The following is a 19,207-nucleotide window of genomic DNA, read 5'->3' as shown; positions in this document are numbered from 1 at the left end:
AACTTGCTAATGTTGTTTGGGCTAATTTTACAGCTGTACAGCTCAGAATCATGTATTTGACACATGTTAAGTGTTACTATGCTATGCTAACATACGAACATTAGCATGCTAACTTTTTTTAACCCTATTTTACAGCTGTACACCTCGGAATCATACAACTTGGTCCTTGACACACGCTTAGTGTCAGCATGCTATTTTAACATTACCATGCTAGCATTCTAATATTAACATGCTACATTTTTTTTAATAGCTAATTTTACAGCCATACACCTTAGTGTCATAACTTGGTACTTAACATATGCTTAACATTAGCATGCTAACAACATGCTAGCATGCTAACATTAGAAAAGAGATCCTTTATCTCAATGGGATTTTTACCTGGTTAAATAAAGGCTAAATAAAATAAATTAGCATGCAAACTCTTTTTTTTAGTTATTCATGCAGTCGTACATTCAGTCGTTTAACTTGGTATTTGACACATGATAATTGTTAGCATGCTATGCTAACAATATCATGCTAACTTTTTTTTAGCGAATTCTGCAGCCGTAGTCTTAATGTTAGCATGCTATGCTAACATTAAGACTAACATACTAACATTAGCAGGCTAACTTTTGTTTAGCAAATTCTGCAGCCGTACAGCTCAAAGTCATGTATTTGACACATGCTAAGTGTTAACATGCTATGCTAACATTAAGACTCTAACAAACTAACATTAGCAGGCTAACTTTTTTTTAGCTAATTTTACAGAATTCTACCTAATTTTACCTTAGAGTTATATAACTTGGTACCTGACACATTCTTAGTGCAAATGTGCTATGTTACCATTAGCATGCTAACATTAACATGCTAGCATACCAACATTAGCATGGTTACTTCTTTTTTTTTAAACTAATTTCCCAGCCGTACAGCTCAGGGTTCTATAACTCGGTATTTAACACATGCTAAGATTTAGCATGTCATGCTAACATGCTAATTTTTTTTTTGTGCTAATTTTACAGCCGTCCACCTCAGAGTCATAACTTGGTACTTGGCGCATGCTACGGTCAACATATTACATTTGGAGACACTTTCTCATACAATACCATTATAAATAGGGCTGCTCAAAAAATCGGTTTCTCTGAAAATTGCAATTTTTATCTATTCCAATTCTAAATCGTTTCATAATTTTTCAAGAATCCGTTTAAAGGTATAGGTTTTAAGATTCCTACCTTTAATAATGAAGTGTCTACAAACATTTGACTAGAAGAGTCAACAAAACTTGACACATTTCCTGCTATTTGTCCTCAGTCATGTGATGAATATGGAGGGTTTGATTCCATAGCAATATGTAAAATTGTGGCTGCAGTGTTGTTGGGTTTCCACGGCAACGCACTGGATTTTATTCAACGTGACCATGCAGTGAAGTTCATATTGAGCTCACCATTTTTTGTTTTTCCTTCTGTTTGTGTGGAGGAGTTGGAAATAAACCTTATCAATACTTAAAAAACAACAACTTGCAACTGTGTTTTTTTCCCCCCTAATAACGGTTTGGAATGACAACACGATGCTCACTTCAGCTGGAAAAGCTTTTACTTGTTGGCAATAGTGACAAGGAGAAAATGTTGCAAATGGGCAGGACGGCTACTAACAGTTAAGCCGAGCATCAAACTACAATTTGATCTAAAACTATCTAAAGAATTTGCCCAAACAGGGGTGTCCGAAGTGCGGCCCGCAGCTTATTTTTTTAACGGCACCTTCTAAAATACTATTAAAAAAAGAAAAGAAAAAAAAACATTACACTGCAAAAAGTCAGTGTTCAAAAACAAGAAAAAAAAGACAAAAATGAGGGGTATTTTATTTGAACTAAGCAAAATTATCTGCCAATAGAAAAAGAAAATTCGGCTTGTCAAGACTTTCCAAAACAAATCAAATCAAATCAACTTTATTTATAAGTCAAATTACCGTATTTTTCGGAGTATAAGTCGCACCGGAGTATAAGTCGCACCTGCCGAAAATGCATACTAAAAAAGGAAAAAAACATATATAGGTCGCACTGGAGCCCGGCCAACTATGAAAAAAACTGCGACTTATAGTCCGAAAAATACAGTAGCTAACCTCAATGAACCCCAAAATACCTTAAAATAAGTATATTCTCACTAATAACAAGTGCACTTTTCTTGGTAGAAAAAAAAAGAGACCTTTTTGCTCAATATGTTGAAAAATATTCTTAAATTAGGTAAATTCTAGTGCCATTATCTTGAGATAATGATATGCACTCGGCATTACATTTCTTGAAACCAGCAAACTTATACTAAAAAATAATTTATTGTTCTTAATGGAAAGACAACCGCTTGTTACTCTCGGGGTCTCCTAGCCACTCAGGCAAATCATATGGTCTAAAAATGCATTTTTCCATGGATAACATGACATCATCGCGCCAAGTGCGTGCTCTTTCAGTCAATTAGTGCACATATATACAGCCCGGACCCCGCCCAAATTTTTTTTAATTGTATTGTATACATTTTTAGGAATTTATCTGAATGTGCATGAACTATTTCTGTTCAAAATTGTAAGAAATGTCACATGTTAAATGTTTAAATATTAACTGTCAGTTTACTGTACTGTGCCAACTGTACTACTATATGAGTACGTGTTTTCTATTGTTTAATTGAAAATAAAACAGCAAAGTCCATTTGGCTGTTGTCTGTTTTAATTATGAGACGCAATTGTGTCAAAGTCATGCTTGAAGTAACAAATGATTACTTTAAAAAAGTAGTTTTGTACTTGTGAGTGTTGATGACACAGCTTTGCAACACTTGATATTCTAGTTTCAAGCATGTTTTACACAACATAGGTCAACATTTTGTCCTTATAACTTCAGTTCTCTGAAGGAGAAATTAGCATTAGGGAGCAAGCGACGTAATGCACCACCAGATGGTGCTGTGCAGTAAAGAAAAATAAATAAAGTTGTCTCATGAACATTTTTGTGCTTATCAGAGTCATTTTTCTAGTGGGTGTTGCTGACTTTTTAAGTGGTACAAAACGGTAGGAGTGTATGATGCATATCAAACCGATAATTATGTCATACAGATAAATACGTTCTTGAAAAAAATAGCTGATACATTTTAAAATAACGCTCCACTGAGGTGACTACTGTCGGAGGCAGATATTTACATATATCCGTATTTAAGTGTTACTTCTTTTATTTCATAATCATATTACAAAACAGCTAGTGTTTTTCTTCCAATTGTGGTCTTTTGGTTGTCTGCAAATACTGTGTGCTAACCTTGAGTGAGGAATGTAAGAAAGAGAGATACTCCTTTCTCTTATCTATCCTTATGTCCAGGTGCGGAGGACAATGGGCATGTGTTTGGGCTGGAGGGACAAGACTGCGAGGGTGGGAGGGAGAGAGACTTGATAGGGGAGAGGGTTTTTCATTGGAGGGGGGCAGACCATCTTAGCGGCGCGATTGAATGTTCTATGCTGGACTGGTCTCAATGTATTTAGAAAGCTTTGCAAATATATTACAAAATACCTATTCTGTCTCTGGTGGTTTTTCTACTCAGCTTTAAGTGTCGTAAAGAGCTTGGGAGCGACTTGCGACTTGAATTCCCTGGGAGGAACAACTGGTCCAAACGCAACTCTACCCATACTGTGATGTAGGTGAATTAGTGAACAAACACTCTTTTATTCCATCCAGCCTGTCGTAAACATCCCCTTGCTGTAAACAAACGATCGTGTCGGACTTCTTTACTGTTTCAGAGGAAGACATTCCGCATGCTATTTGCACCAAATGTTATTTAAAGAATTAAAAAAAAAAAACATCACGCTTCAACACATCTGCCGTATGAAAGGCCAGCATTGTTATGACTGTGTTTTGAAAGCCTTCAAAGACTCCTGCTGCTAAAGAAGCTGCCCCATAAAGTGTGCACAAATTACACTTACCGTATTACCGTAAATTCCAGACTATAAGCCGCTACTTTTTCCCAACGCTGTGGACCCTAATTTATGGACTTTTCTTGGCCGACGGACGGTTTTTTATAAAACACATGCAAATACATTGAAAAGTTGCGTTATTGTTTTTGCTTTGTCGCCATCTTTCGGATGAGTTCACTCACTGCAAGTGCTGCTGGGTGAATGCCTACAGACAGTGTTTCCTGCTGTTTAAAGCTTTGAACCGGAAGTACAAGTGCCGTTCTATCTTCTAGCCATACTTGCCAACCCTCCCAATTTTCCCGGGTGCCTCCCAAATTTCAGTGCCCCTCCCAAAAATCTCCCGGGGCAACCAACCATTCTCCCGAATTTCTCCCGATTTCCACCCAGACAACAATATGGGGGGCGTGCCTTCAAGGCACTGCCTTTAGCGTCCTCTCTCACCTGAAAAGGAGACTATTATATAGGTCTCCGTTATCTATAGGTTTATCTATAACCCATAAAGTAGGCAGGCACGGAGCTATTTCTCAGCGTGTGTTTATTCCAGCCGGCACGTTAATACACTGACACACAACATCCGGATTCTCATCATGCATTGCTTCAAAACTACGGCAAGTAGTAATGTCCAAAAACATAACAGAGACGAAGCAGAAGAACGAAGAAGAGACATGGCGACGACTAGTAAGAGGAAGTACGCTTGCAAGTTCCAAAATGATTGGAAATAATAATTTCAGTTCATCCAGGACAGCTGGAAGGGGAAGGGGTATGCTGCCTGCACATTTTGTAGATCTGACTTCTCCATTGAACACGGTGGCCGAACGGATATACTCATTCATGAACGGATTATTTATAGTATATAAAATATATACACCGCCCCACCGCCATCTCCCGAATTCGGAGGTCTCAAGGTTGGCAAGCATGCATCCATAGCGTTTGTACGCGTATGGATTCTTCATTCATCACGCAAAGCAACGTTTGTAAGTTTTACAATATAACTAAAACAATTCTTAGTTACTGAACCGTCCCATGTGGGATGTCTGTAGGAGTGTTTTCATGCATATTTGTACGCGTAATCAAACTAGCCACGTTAGCTAAAATGCTAACACATTTACGAGTGTGTGTTAGTATTATTAACTTACAAAGGCATTGTTTTTGTATTGTTCTCAGTAAATTCACCAAAATGTCACTGTTTTAGCTGATTGGAGAGCTGGCTTGCGCAGCTCGTGAGTCCATGACGATGACTTCTGTTTTGTTTGCTCAGCTGTTTTACTGCCGTGTCACAGGCACCGTTTGGAAACAATTAAGGTATGTAAATAAACATTTAAAAAAATATTTCTGTGTAAATAGCTCATTTTACAACGTAAATATCTGCGGCTTATAGTCCGGTGCGGCTAATATATATTAAAAAAATGTTTTCCTAAAATTTAGTTGGTACAGTGTATATGACTGTGTGCTCTATAGTCCGGAAAATATGGTAAACCTAAATTGTCAAAAAATAATTGATGTTATATTTCAATCTAAATTGATGAAAAATATGTTAAATTTAAATCTAAATTGTTAAAAAAAAATTATAGATGTACATAACTTATCAGTATTGGTTTTAGAAAAAAAAATTGTGCACCCTTACATTACAGACAATGTATTATAATTGTAAGCAGCAGCTTTTTTTCTTAAATTGGGTTTTTGGGAGGGAAAACAGTTGATTGTGCTCCATGAATTCTGCCTAGCAACAACCGGGACAAACATGATCTTTAAATTCTGTTGATCTTTCAAGTAACACATATTGTAGCCTAGATTGTGTGATTTCGTACATCACATTTGGACTTTCAAAAAGCACATCAAACCTTAAAGCAGTTTATCTGGTACACTTTAGTGGTTGCTGCACCACTGGTCGTGTTTTCCAAATAACGCGATATCGTGTGAAGTCAATTACTAACTTTACGCCGTAAACAAAGGGCTCCTAAGTATTAAACAAACAATATTGGTTTTGCCTTCAAGCAGCGGCTCATTCAGGGACATTTAATAATAAATATAAGCACATAAATGCGTCCTCCATGTGCCATTTTGCAAGCTTCGAGTGTCTGTGGCGGCGGATGCAAACACCTTTTCTCCTGCAGGCGGCGCGGCTACGACGGCCGATGCTCTGCATCGCTTGCGGCGTGGTCTCCTTTCTGCTCTTCCTCTTCCTCCTCTTCTTCTTGGACAAGCTCCTCCATCGTCTCCTCCTCCGTCTCCATTTCTTGTTGCTCATCTCCGTGACTCACGGGATTCACGCCGTCAGGACGAGCGTCGTCGTCTCCTTGCTCTCGCTCGTCTGAAGGGAACACCACAGAGGTCAGCGGGCAGGTCGGACGTGTCGGACACAACAGCGAGCATGCCAGATTATTAGGAACCTTGATTGGTAAATCGGCAGCACCCGTGGGATTAAAAGTAGTTTGGTTTGGACACAATTGTAGTTGTATTAATGGAAAATTAATATATCATACTATTTACACACTTTAGGATTGATTCAATCAAATAATTAAATTTGTGTATAATTACAGAAATATTCCTCATTCAGACACAATTTACAAACCAGAAGGAGATATAACATCAAATGTATGTCTTATATAATAACCAATGAGCACAGTGTTGAATTTCAGGTGGATTAAAAATGCCCGAATGCAGCTGGGATAGGCTCCAGCACCCCCCGCGACCCTGAAACGGACCAGCGGTAGAAATGGATGGATGGATGTATTATAAAGACATTTAATCAATCACACTCCTTCCGGTAATTCAATTTGATCTGAACAGGTGATGAGGATCTATACACACTTTGTGCACAAAATATATGTTTTATTTAAAAAAATACAATTTTTAATAAAAAATATTTGTATCTAAAAAAATAATCTAGAGATGAAAAAACCCATCACAAATAATAATTATAAAAATGGGAAAAAATATTTTTTAATTCAAAAGAACATGAATTACCCTTCTTAGGATAAAAATATAAATAAATCATATTGAAAAAAAAAAATACAAATTATTTTGTATTTAAAAAATAAAAATTACCCTTTTTGGGGTAAAAACAAAATAAATAATGTTGATTAAAAAAAATTCAAAATTTGTGTTTTATTTAAAAAATAAAAAAAGAAGAATTACCCTTCTTAGGATAAAAAAAATCAATAGCATTGTTAAAAAAATAATACTAATGATTTTTTTACAACAAAAAAAAAAGAATTACCCTTCTTGGGGTAAAAACAAAATCATAAATTATATTGATAAAAAATAAGTGTTTTATTTGTAGAAAAATAAAAAAATATGACACTACTTAGGATTAAAAGAATCAACAACATTGATTATAAAAATAATACAAATGATTATAAAAAAAAAGAAATACCCTTCTTAGAATAAAAATAAAAACATAAAATCTTGATTAAAAAATATATATTAAAATAAATAATTACCCTTCTTAGGATAAAAAAATTAAATCATAAAAAATATTATAAAAAATAATACAAATGATGTATTACTTTAAAAAAATAAACTTTTTAGAATAAAAATAAAAACATAAATAATATTGAATAAAAAAACAGATACAAGCTTGGTCTAAACAACTGATGCAGTTTTTTTCCCCAATCATTAGGGCAGCAAATATTTGGTGCACGCAGTGAGTGTGTTATTAGCAGCACAATCGGGTCGTTGCATCACATTACAGATTCTACAAACAGGGAAAGGTTGTGGAGATGATTGGATCAAATTAGCTGGGAAACAAGGAGAAAAGGAGGAGGAGGAGGAAGTGGGCGGGACTGAGGGGAACCTGGACTGTGCAGCGCTCGATTCTGAGGGTTCTGCTGCTGGATCGGGAAACTGTGGACCAAATTCCACGGCGTCGGCGCCTTGGCTAAGAAGCGAGATGAGAGTTAGCTGGGAGGACACGATGAGTCTACTGTGTGCTGGCTCACATTCGTGTGAAGCACGTACAACAACCAGCGGGTGGAGGCGTTGGAGGCATGGAGGTTAGGAGACGGACGCAGCAGAACAATGTGAGAGTTCACCATTTTAGTGTTTACAACTAAAGCGTCATTTCAGTAGAGATCAGTGCGTCACTATTTTGCTCTTGTTGTTAAAATGTGTGAATAACCACATTTGAGCAATATCTGGCACAGCTAATTCTTTCTTGCTGCTTCGCTGCATAATCTGATAGTATTTTCTTTACTACCTCCAGATGGGGGGGCGCTCTCCTCCGTGTCGGACGGCGGCGGCGGCCCCGGGGATCGTGGCTCGGCCCGAAGCTTCCTCTCGTAGCTGAACTCGGGCAGCCGGGGGGCCTGAGGTCGCGTCTTCCTTGCCGGATTCAGCAAGTAGCAATAGGCACAACGGAATGCTGGCGAGAGAAAATAAATATCTTCAACAGGGGGTCCGCAAAGGTACTGCTGGGGGGTCGTAAAACATTTCACTGATTGGACTTTTTCATATACAATATATTATTTTCCCACAAATGTAAATGTTTTTTAATACGTTGATCCAACACACTGCAGTGTTTATAACAGGTATTGCTTATGTACACCATACTCATTGTACCTTGCAATGTCACACTTAAAACATAAAACTACTAAATTAATGTATTCAAGTTAGCGATTAGCGCTGTAGTTGCCAGCTAGCAACTACTGTGCCAAATGCCAGATAGCTATTAGTGCTCTAGTTGCCAGATAGCTTTACTGCGCCAGTTGCCAACTGGCGGTTAGCGCTGTAGTTTCCAGCTGGCGAATACTGCACCATTTGCCAGCTAGCGATTAGTGCTCTAGTTGCCAGTTAGCGATTTGCAAACTAGTTGGCAGCTAGCAATTAGCACCCTAGTTGCCAGCTAGCGATTAACGGTATAGTTACTAGCTTACGATCAAGCGCTCTAGTTGCCAGCTAGCAATTAAAGCACCAGTTGCCAGCTAGCAATTAAAGCACCAGTTGCCAGCTAGCGATTACTGGGCCAGTTGCCAGCGAGCGATTAGCGCTCTAGTTGCCAGCTAGCAATTAAAGCACCAGTTGCCAGCTAGCGATTACTGCGCCAGTTGCCAGCGAGCGATTAGTGCTCTAGTTGCCAGCTAGAAATGACTGCGCCAGTTGCTAGCTAGCGATTAGCGCTCTAGTTGCCAGCTAGAAATGACTGCGCCAGTTGCCAGCTAGCAATTAGCGCTCTAGTTGCCAGCTAGCGATTACTGCACCAGTTGCGATAAGTGCTCCAGTTGTCAGCTAGCGATTAACGGTCTAGTTACTAGCTGGCAATCAGCGCTCTAGTTGCCAGCTAGCAATTAAAGCACCAGCTAGTGATTAGCGCGCCAGTTTCCATCGTGGGATTAGCGCTGTAGTTGCCAGTTAACAATTACTGGACCCGTTGACAGCGAGTGATTAGCACTCTAGTTGCCAGCTAGCAATTACTGCGCCAGTTGCCAGTTAGCGATTTGCAGACTAGTTGGCAGCTAGCAATTAGCACCCTAGTTGCCAGCTAGTGATAAACGGTATAGTTACTATCTTACGATTAGCGCTCTAGTCACCAGCTAGCAATTAAAGCACCAGTTGCCAGCTAGCGATTACTGCGCCAGTTGCCAGCTAGTGATTAGTGCTCTAGTTGCCAGCTAGCGATTACTGCACCAGTTGCCAGCTAGCGATAAGTGCTGTAGTTGCCAGCTAGCGATTAACGGTCTAGTTACTAGCTGGCAATCAGCGCTCTAGTTGCCAGCTAGCAATTAAAGCACCAATTGCCAGCTAGTGATTAGCACGCCAGTTTCCATTTTGGGATTAGCGCTCTGGTCGCAAGTTAGAAATTACTGGACCAGTTGCCAGCTAGCGATTACTGCGCCAGTTGCCAGCTAGCGATTAGTGCTCTAGTTGCCAGCTAGCAATTACTGCGCCAGTTGCCAGCTAGCAATTAGTGCTCTAGTTGCCAGTTAGCGATTTGCAGACTAGTTGGCAGCTAGCAATTAGCACCCTAGTTGCCAGCTAGCGATTAGCGGTATAGTTACTAGCTTACGATTAGAGCTCTAGTTGCCAGCTAGCAATTAATGCACCAGTTGCCAGCTAGCGATTACTGCGCCAGTTGCCAGCAAGCGATTACTGTACTAGTTGCCAGCTAACGATTAGCGCTCTAGTTGCCAACTTGCAATTAGCAGACTTGTTGTTAGCTAACGATTGGCGCTCTAGTTGCCAACTTGCGATTAGCAGACTTGTTGCCAGCTAACGATTAGCGCTCTAGTTGCCAACTTGCGATTCGTAGACTTCTTGCCAGCTAGCAATTGGTGGTTTAGTTGCTAGCTGGCAATTAGCACTTTAGTTGCCAGTTACTACTATTTAAAAAATCTTAGTTAATTTGAATATCTTAGTATTGCATACTAACATGGTACCTTTATGACCAGTTTAATATAAAAGAAGATACACAAGCACAATACAAGGGCCCATGGCCATGACAACATTGAAAAGCCATGTCCTAAAATGGTGCACTTTTTAACTTGTACAGTTAATAGAAGTCCTGATCTTAATAATCTCATGAGAAGTACACCTTATTTAACTATTTATTGAGAACTTTATTATTTATGGAGTTAAATTGTTCACAGATTAAGAACAGGAAGTGAATGAAATGTTTTAGCAACTGCTATGAAAAGGAAAAGGGCTAGAATTCAATAAGCGCTACTTATTCCTCATTTTTTTTCGGACAGATTGTGATGAGAAACTGGAAATATGTAAGGTATCATATTGTAATTGTATACATGTTTGAAATAAACTTAAACCATCAACCATGACTGAGGCAGCTTGACCCTGTACCAGATTTTTTCTAGTCCTCAGCTCAGCCAGAGCCTGGACAAATTGTACTCCACTTGTACTCATCGCACTGTGTTTCTTTCTTAAAGGGGAACATTATCACAATTTCAGAAGGGATAAAACCATTAAAAATCAGTTCCCAGTGGCTTATTTTATTTTTCGAAGTTTTTTTCAAAATTTTACTCATCACGCAATATCCCTAAAAAAAGCTTCAAAGTGCCTGATTTTAACCATCGTTATATACACCCGTCCATTTTCCTGTGACGTCACACAGTGAAGCCAACACAAACAAACATGGCGCATAGAACAGCAAGCTATAGCGACATTAGCTCGGATTCAGACTCGGATTTCAGCGGCTTAAGCGATTCAACAGATTACGCATGTATTGAAACGGATGGTTGTAGTGTGGAGGCAGGTAGCGAAAACGAAATTGAAGAAGAAACTGAAGCTATTGAGCCATATCGGTTTGAACCGTATGCAATCGAAACCGACGAAAACGACACGACAGCCAGCGACACGGGAGAAAGCGAGGACGAATTCGGCGATCGCCTTCTAACCAACGATTGGTATGTGTTTGTTTGGCATTAAAGGAAACTAACAACTATGAACTAGGTTTACAGCATATGAAATACATTTGGCAACAACATGCACTTTGAGAGTGCAGACAGCCCAATTTTCATCAATTAATATATTCTGTAGACATACCCTCATCCGCTCTCTTTTCCTGAAAGCTGATCTGTCCAGTTTTGGAGTTGATGTCAGCAGGCCAGGGAAGCTAGGGTTGACATTCTTCTCTTGATCATCTTCGGTGGCATAAGGGACGGTGTGAGCCAAGACATCCAGGGGGTTTAGCTCGCTCGTCTGCGGGAACAAACTGCCGCCATTGCTTGCCGTGCTACCGAGGTCCTTTGTCCCTGAATTGCTCACACACTCCGGCAGATTCAATGGGGGTCTGGCAGCAGATTTCTTTGACTTTATCGTTGGAAATGCATCTGCTTTGAGTGTCGCAGGATATCCACACATTCTTGCCATCTCTGTCGTAGCATAGCTTTCGTCGGTAAAGTGTGCGGAACAAACGTCCAATTTCTTGCCACTTTCGCATCTTTGGGCCACTGGTGCAACTTGAATCCGTCCCTGTTCGTGTTGTTACACCCTCCGACAACACACCGACGAGGCATGATGTCTCCAAGGTACGGAAAACAGTCGAAAAAACGGAAAATAACAGAGCTGATTTGACTCGGTGTTTGAGAAAATGGCGGATTGCTTCCCGATGTGACGTCACGTTTTGACGTCATCGCTCCGAGAGCAAATAATAGAAAGGCGTTTAATTCGCCAAAATTCACCCATTTAGAGTTCGGAAATCGGTTAAAAAAATATATGGTCTTTTTTCTGCAACATCAAGGTATATATTGACGCTTACATAGGTCTGGTGATAATGTTCCCCTTTAATGTGATGCTGTTCTTACCGAGGTATTCAAACTCTTCCTTCAGAGCCATGCCATTGTGGGAGAAACACTGCTGACAGATTAGGGCGTATCTGCGGGAGAGAAGAAGCGTTTTGCAGCCCAATCGCTGAATGTTGTGAACACGCTGCTTATTGCATGCATTACCTGTTCTGTGGTCCATCTCCAACCAGGTACTCAACCACTCGGTCCAAAGCACCCCTTTCTCTGGGCAGAACGGGTCTTGAAAGAGGAGGACCGGGAGGATGCAAGCCTGCAAAAAAAAAATAGCACACGACACTGTTTTCAGGCAGAAACATGATGAGGTTGCAGCATCTCCTCTAATTGCCATCATTTATCATCTTCGCATGGAGCAATTGAGAAAATATTTGGGGGAAAAAAAGCCAAAGTTGCTTACCCACACCTGGTATAGGGGAGTAGGGCGACCTGGGCATGGCCCCCTGCTGGGCAGAGGCAGACATGACTGCTCTCTCAGGCGGTCCCCCTGGAGCTGAGAAAATAAAGGACATGTTCTGGAACGGGAGTAACACTGAATGTCTTTGTCAAATGGAGTTGGAATTCTGGTTTGCTTTTCCATCAAGATGGATGACTGACAGGTTCTAGAACAGTGGTGTCAAAACCTTTACCTTTCGGTCTCTCCTCAAGTTTGGTGCCGGGGACCCAAAAGGGTCTCAGTCATACATTTTTTTTAAATAAGGCATATTTCGGTTGTTATTTATAACACTCAAATCTCTGGATCGGGGGTGTCCAAACTACGGCTCGCCAGCCTCTTCAATTCGCAACGCACCGCGGAATACCTTCAAATTAATTTTCAATACCAAACGGTCCCTGGATGCTACATATTTGCTGCTACCTTGTGGACAATGTGTGTAGATCAGATCAATGACTCTTGAAAGCACTTCGAAACAATAGTACAGCATTGACTTATAGGACACAATCCAAACAACCTTCCCCAGTCATGATGCAGGAATAAAACAATGCAATTAACATTAAAGTCAACACACGTGGTCAGACATAACACAACCTGCTCACTGAACATTGTGGATATTATGAAAAATGTCCTAACACCATTAATAACATTCTAAATTAAACCCATATAAATCCATTACAGTGCATGATGGGAAACATGATAAACTCTCTCCACACTTATCCATGTTTGGCGCATTTTAGCTTCTTGATATTTCTGATTGATTACAAATCTTAAAGAAGGTTGGTTGTCAAGGAAGTAAACAAGGAAGGCATTTGGGCAGTAGGCGGGGTACACCCTGGACAAGTGGCCACCTCATCACAGGGCCAACACAGATAGATAGACAACATTCACACTCACATTCACACACTAGGGCCAATTTAGTGTTGCCAATCAACCTATCCCCAGGTGTATGTCTTTAGAGGTGGGAGGAAGTCGAGTACCCGGAGGGAACACACGCAGTCACTGGGAGAACATGCAAACTCCATACAGAAAGACCCCGAGCTCGGGGATCCAACCCAGGACCTTTGTATTGTGAGGCACATGCACTAACCCCTGTTCCACCCTGCTGCCCTAATTACATATCCATTATTCTAATTATATATCCATTATAATAATACAATATGGTAAATGGGTTATACTTGTATAGCGCTTTTCTACCTTCAAGCTACTCAAAGTGCCTTGACACTATGTCCACATTCACACACACACATTCACACAGGCAGCACGGTGGAAGAGGGGTTAGTGCATCTGCCTCACAATACGAAGGTCCTGAGTAGTCTTGGGTTCAATCCCGGGCTCGGAATCTTTCTGTGTGGAGCTTGTATGTTCTCCCCGTGACTGCGTGGGTTCCCTCCGGGTACTCCGGCTTCCTCCCACCTCCAAAGACATGCACCTGGGGATAGGTTGATTGGCAACACTAAATTGGCCCTAGTGTGTGAATGTGAGTGTGAATGTTGTCTGTTTATCTGTGTTGGCCCTGCGATGAAGTGGCGACTTGTCCAGGGTGTACACCGCCTTCCGCCCGATTGTAGCTGAGATAGGCTCCAGCGCCCCCCGCGACCCCAAAAGGGAATAAGCGGTAGAAAATGGATGGATGGATGGATGGACATTCACACACTGTTGGGGGAGCTGCCACGCAAGGACCTAACCACGACCAATCAGGAGCAAGGGTGAAGTGTCTTGCTCTAGGACACAACGGACATGACTAGAATGGCAGAAGCTGGGGATCGAACTAGGAACCTTCAAGTTGCTAGTTGCTATGTACATGTATTTGCACACAGGCCACTTTTTTTTTTAGCCCAACGCGGCCCCCCAGTCAAAAAGTTTGGACACCCCTGCTCGACATCAATTTTAGATCTATCTATATAGTTTTATTTTTTTTATGTTTTAGACCCTTTTTGTCAAAAACCTGTTTTTAATGACAAACACAAAATATGCGATATTTTCCTCAAAAAAAAAATTCAAAGTGGAATGTTTGATGTGAGGTATTTGGAGCCTTGAATAGGTCAATAATTCATGACATTAATTTTGATTTGTTATTAGTTTTTTTTAAACAATGATAGTTTTTTTTATTTTTAATCCCACTAAAATTTTCAGGGATCCAAAACGGCCCCACTCATAAAAGATTCAAAATAAGTCATACATCATTATTTTTAAGTTTCAACGCTTAAATCTCGAGACCAACTTCAAGCTCTATCCATCAATTACATTTTTTTAATAGTTTTTATGCTTAATTTGTATATGTCAAACATAATATGCAATATTTCCCCCCAAAAAATATTTTAAAAATTGTATTTTATGTTAAAAATTAATTTTACAGATGTGATCGTTATATTACAGTATTGTTAGTTTTGTTATTATTAGTCTGTCTTGTAAAAAGGGAATCTCTAGAAGCATGAGGCTTAAAGAGAGGGACCCCCAGTTAAAATATACATCAACATACAAAATACAATACCATCCATCCATCCATCCATCCATCCATCTTCTTCCACTTATCCGAGGTCGGGTCACGGGGGAAGCAGCCTAAGCAGGGAAGCCCAGACTTCCCTCTCCCCAGCCACTTCGTCCAGCTCCTCCCGGGGTATCCCGAGGCGTTCCCAGGCCAGCCGGGAGAGATAGTCTTCCCAACGTGTCCTGGGTCTTCCCGTGGCCTCCTACCGGTCGGATGTGCTCGAAACACCTCCCTATGGAGGCGTTTGGGTGGCATCCTGACCAGATGCCCGAACCACCTCATCTGGCTCCTCTCAATGTGGAGGAGCAGCGGCTTTACTTTGAGCTCCCCCCGGATGACAGAGCTCCTCACCCTATCTCTAAGGGAGAGCCCCGCCACCCGGCGGAGGAAACTCATTTCGGCCGCTTGTACCCGTGATCTTGTCCTTTCGGTCATGACCCAAAGCTCATGACCATAGGTGAGGATGGGAACGTAGATCGACCGGTAAATCGAGAGCTTTGCCTTCCGGCTCAGCTCCTTCTTCACCACAACTCATCGATACAGCGTCCGCATTACTGAAGACGCCGCACCGATCTGCCTGTCGATCTCACGATCCACTCTTCCCTCACTCGTGAACAAGACTCCGAGGTACTTGAACTCCTCCACTTGGGGCAAGATCTCCCCAACCCAATTACAAAAAAAAAAAAATTTCAAAATCTACCCACTAGAGATGCGCGGTTTGCGGACACAACCGCGGAGTCCGCAGATTATCCGCGGGTCGGGCGGTTGAAATAAAAAAAAATTAGATTTTAAATAGATTCAGGCGGGTGGCAGTTAAACCAATTCGGAAATATATATACATAGTTAAATGTTGTTACCCACATACAAAAAACGAGCAGGCACCTGCAGCACGCAACAACAGAAGAAGAAAAAAAAAAAAGAGATGGCAACGCCGGCAGCAAACGTGGTACGCGACAAACTAAAAAAGGGAATACTAAAGACCAAGGGAAAAAAAGGCCAGAAAAGTTCAGCGTGGACTCGTTTTTATGAGGTTGTAAATCAGGATGATAGTAATGCTGGCTACGTGATTTGCAAGAGCTGCGACGCTGTTTATGTCTACGACAGTCACAAAACCGGGACATCTAACATGGTGCATCACATTTGTGCAAAACCCCGAACCTCCACAAACACCCTGAGCATGAGCAGTTTCGTCCGCCGTGATCCCAGAAGAGTGCCACAGGATGTTAAAACAAGATAGAACGCAGCTGCCTGCAGCAGTTTGAGTGACGCGCGCACGAGCGCGCTTGGCGGTGCGCTCAGCGCGGCTCCCAGATGATTGCGCACTGGTGTGCGTCTGGGCCGTGACAGCGTGGCACGCATTGAATGTCTCTGCTTCATTGGATCAGTCTCCTTTTTTTAACATGCAAAAGCTTTATAACCTCACTAATGCCTTGCATCGTCTATATTAGATATATAACAACGGGCGGGTGCGGTTTTGATCAAATGTTAGTTCGGGTGGATGGCGGATGGGTGACGACTTTTGTGATGCGGTTGCGGATGAAATAATTGCCTATCCGCGCATCTCTACTACCCACCCTTTTACGATTGCCTACCTTTGTACCAACCTCGCAACAGGATTGCATTTACAGAGAAGGAAGATTTTAATACACCCAATTGGTCTCAAAATCTTATTAAAATGTATTAGAAAATCGCATCTTGAAAATTTGCGATAACCATACCATACATACAAGGGTATGTGTTGTGAAGTAATTGGACACTTGAATAGGTCAATCATTCATTACAACATTGATTTTGATTCATTATTATGTTTTGAGCAATAGCAGTTTCAAGAGGAAAAAAACAGCCTGCATGGCAGCTTTGTGTCTTTGAGTCAACATTGCAACTTTTTCTCGTGTTTCATCTTTTGTTCCACTTTCTTTTGTTTTTCTCTTTGTAATAGTAGTTTTAGAATGTGCTGCGGAACGTTAAAAAATCAGCGGTGGGCCACTAATGGCCCCAGGGCTGCACTTTTCACACCCCTGTTCTATACGCTCGGTGGCTGCTTGGCGTCCACATACCCACAGGCGTGGCCCCAAGGCCCGGTGGGGTTTGAGCCCCATGCTGGGGAGTCATCACCATGGCGGCTGGGGTCCCCGGGGGTCTCATGGCCACGCCCCGCTGGCGGATGTCTGCGAGGAGGAGAAGACATGTAAAGCTGCAGCCTGATACGTTATTAATTTATATACAATAATAACAACAAGCAATATACAGTGGAACATTTTGTCTTTCCTTGATTTTGTGAATCTTTTTTTTATATGCATTCAAAAGCCATCCACTAAGAACCCAAATGCTGGCACTTTTTAGAAATAAGAACACGGTGAACCAGGACTTGATGAGGTGGTTCCATTACATTACGCTGAGAATTGATGTATATTTCTGTGGTACATGTACTACCTTGTCCAGGCCTGGGGGTCATCTGAGGTGGCACTGGGGTGGACTCCAGCTCCTGAATAATAGAATTAGTAACATATAAGTATGTCACAAGCTAGATGTACGTAATAATTGAACAATACTGCGGTCTAAAACAGCACATTTGTCAAAATAAACTAGTGTTAAATAACTACAGCTGCATGTTACTTAACATGCAAAGTCTCCGAGGCACAAGCATATTAGAAAATATTCAGTAACAAACGTGTCCGCATCAGTCGACGTAGTACGTCAAGAGTTTAAATCAAGAATGATTGTGACACCAAAGTGTCGCCAAAAAAATATTTACCACTCCACTTCAACTTAAAAGGGTTACAATTTTGCAAAACCAACTTTTCTTTTGGAAACTAAGACTTTCGTGACCAATTTTGCCATAGTTACATCAAAATACAGGAAAAACACGCACTCTTCAAAAAAACTTAATAAAACAATAATAAAAAAAGGTGCACGGCAAAGAGTGTACTTAAAGAAAAAGCAAGGCCGGCAACACTTGTGCATACCTGCCAACTTTTGAAATCTGAAAAACCTAGTAGCCAGGGTCCAGGGGCCGCAGGCCCCGGTAGGTCCAAGACAAAGTCCTGGTGGGGGGTTCAGGGCTTCGCCCCCCGACGCAAAATGATTATTAGCATTCAGACAGGTTAAAATGTTGCTAAAACCATCACTTTTCTATCAGTCACAGTGACTTTTCAAAACAAAAATATTACAGCAAAAATCATATGGGTTGATTGACATGTTTATTCTGTAAGCTAACTTCAATAGTTTGAAATTATTTTGACAGTTAATGCCAGTTATCCTGTCAACCTTTCACAAGACTTCAATTTGTTAATTGAAAGTATAAACAGTATAAACACTTTTTACAGTAAACAAATGGTAAAACAGTACTAAACAATTCCATTAAAAAAAAAATTGGTGTCATTATTAACTTTCTGTCCAAGCTTGTATAATATACTGCCTTGTTCAATTGTATAAAATATTCTGTGCCTAAAATTCACATTTCTATCACAATTATCATACTGTAAACATGGTAAGCTAACTTCATTAAAATTAATAGTCCTGTCAATAGCAGGGAATTACAATTCAAATGTAGTTTTTTTGTAAGCCTTTCAAAATAATTCAAAATATGAAAAATTAATGAAAATTAATTTAAGCCATCAGACACTTGAAAAGTGGCACATCACATCTCTAATGTAATCATTTTAACTTTTCAACAGAAATAGCACTGCAAAAATATTAAGGACATACTTCTGTATTTTGGTAGTTATGCTGTCAACATTTAACAAGATTTCTTCAACTTGGACTTGAAAGCATAAATAGTATAAACACTTTTAACAGTATAACAGTACTAAACAATTCCAATAGATAACATTGGTGTCATTACCTTTTTGTGGCTAAAATCCGAAAAACGTTGAAAGTTTTCCACTTGTATCGCTAGCAACGGCATTAGACTTGTGGTTTTTTTTGTCCCAACGTGGTCTTTTACATCGCTAATTCCTCCGTGTCCGATCGAAAAATCTTGTCTGCACAAGGTGCAATTCGCGTAGTTTTCACCCTTTTTGGAACGGATAATTATTCCCGGATAGGCTTTTGAATATTCTTTACGGAATGACTGCAGTTTTCTTTTCGGTTTAAGACTCGTTTGCGATGTTTCTCCGG

At 40.6% G+C, this 19,207-nt stretch overlaps 1 protein-coding gene across 2 annotated transcripts in view; it reads right to left on the bottom strand.

Moving 5' to 3' along the window:
* Positions 1 to 1,551: 1,551 nt before the first annotated feature.
* Positions 1,552 to 19,207, bottom strand: part of lnpk (lunapark, ER junction formation factor) — a 32,228-nt gene continuing 14,572 nt past the window's right edge. The window contains exons 9-16 of one of the 2 annotated variants that reach the window (XM_061966588.1): positions 17,522 to 17,573; positions 17,146 to 17,256; positions 12,565 to 12,657; positions 12,315 to 12,420; positions 12,171 to 12,241; positions 8,114 to 8,278; positions 7,712 to 7,795; positions 1,552 to 6,226 (exon numbers count right to left, since the gene is read on the bottom strand). In XM_061966588.1, the coding sequence (XP_061822572.1) occupies positions 6,039 to 6,226; positions 7,712 to 7,795; positions 8,114 to 8,278; positions 12,171 to 12,241; positions 12,315 to 12,420; positions 12,565 to 12,657; positions 17,146 to 17,256; positions 17,522 to 17,573 (870 nt within the window). In that variant the 3' untranslated portion in view covers positions 1,552 to 6,038. The remainder of the gene's footprint in view (positions 6,227 to 7,711; positions 7,796 to 8,113; positions 8,279 to 12,170; positions 12,242 to 12,314; positions 12,421 to 12,564; positions 12,658 to 17,145; positions 17,257 to 17,521; positions 17,574 to 19,207) is intronic. The other variant, XM_061966593.1, reaches the window with a different exon arrangement.

Source organism: Nerophis lumbriciformis, linkage group LG02 (assembly GCF_033978685.3).
Source record: "Nerophis lumbriciformis linkage group LG02, RoL_Nlum_v2.1, whole genome shotgun sequence".
In the NCBI taxonomy this organism is placed as follows: Eukaryota; Metazoa; Chordata; class Actinopteri; order Syngnathiformes; family Syngnathidae; genus Nerophis; species Nerophis lumbriciformis.
This window is presented reverse-complemented; position numbering and strand designations above follow the sequence as displayed.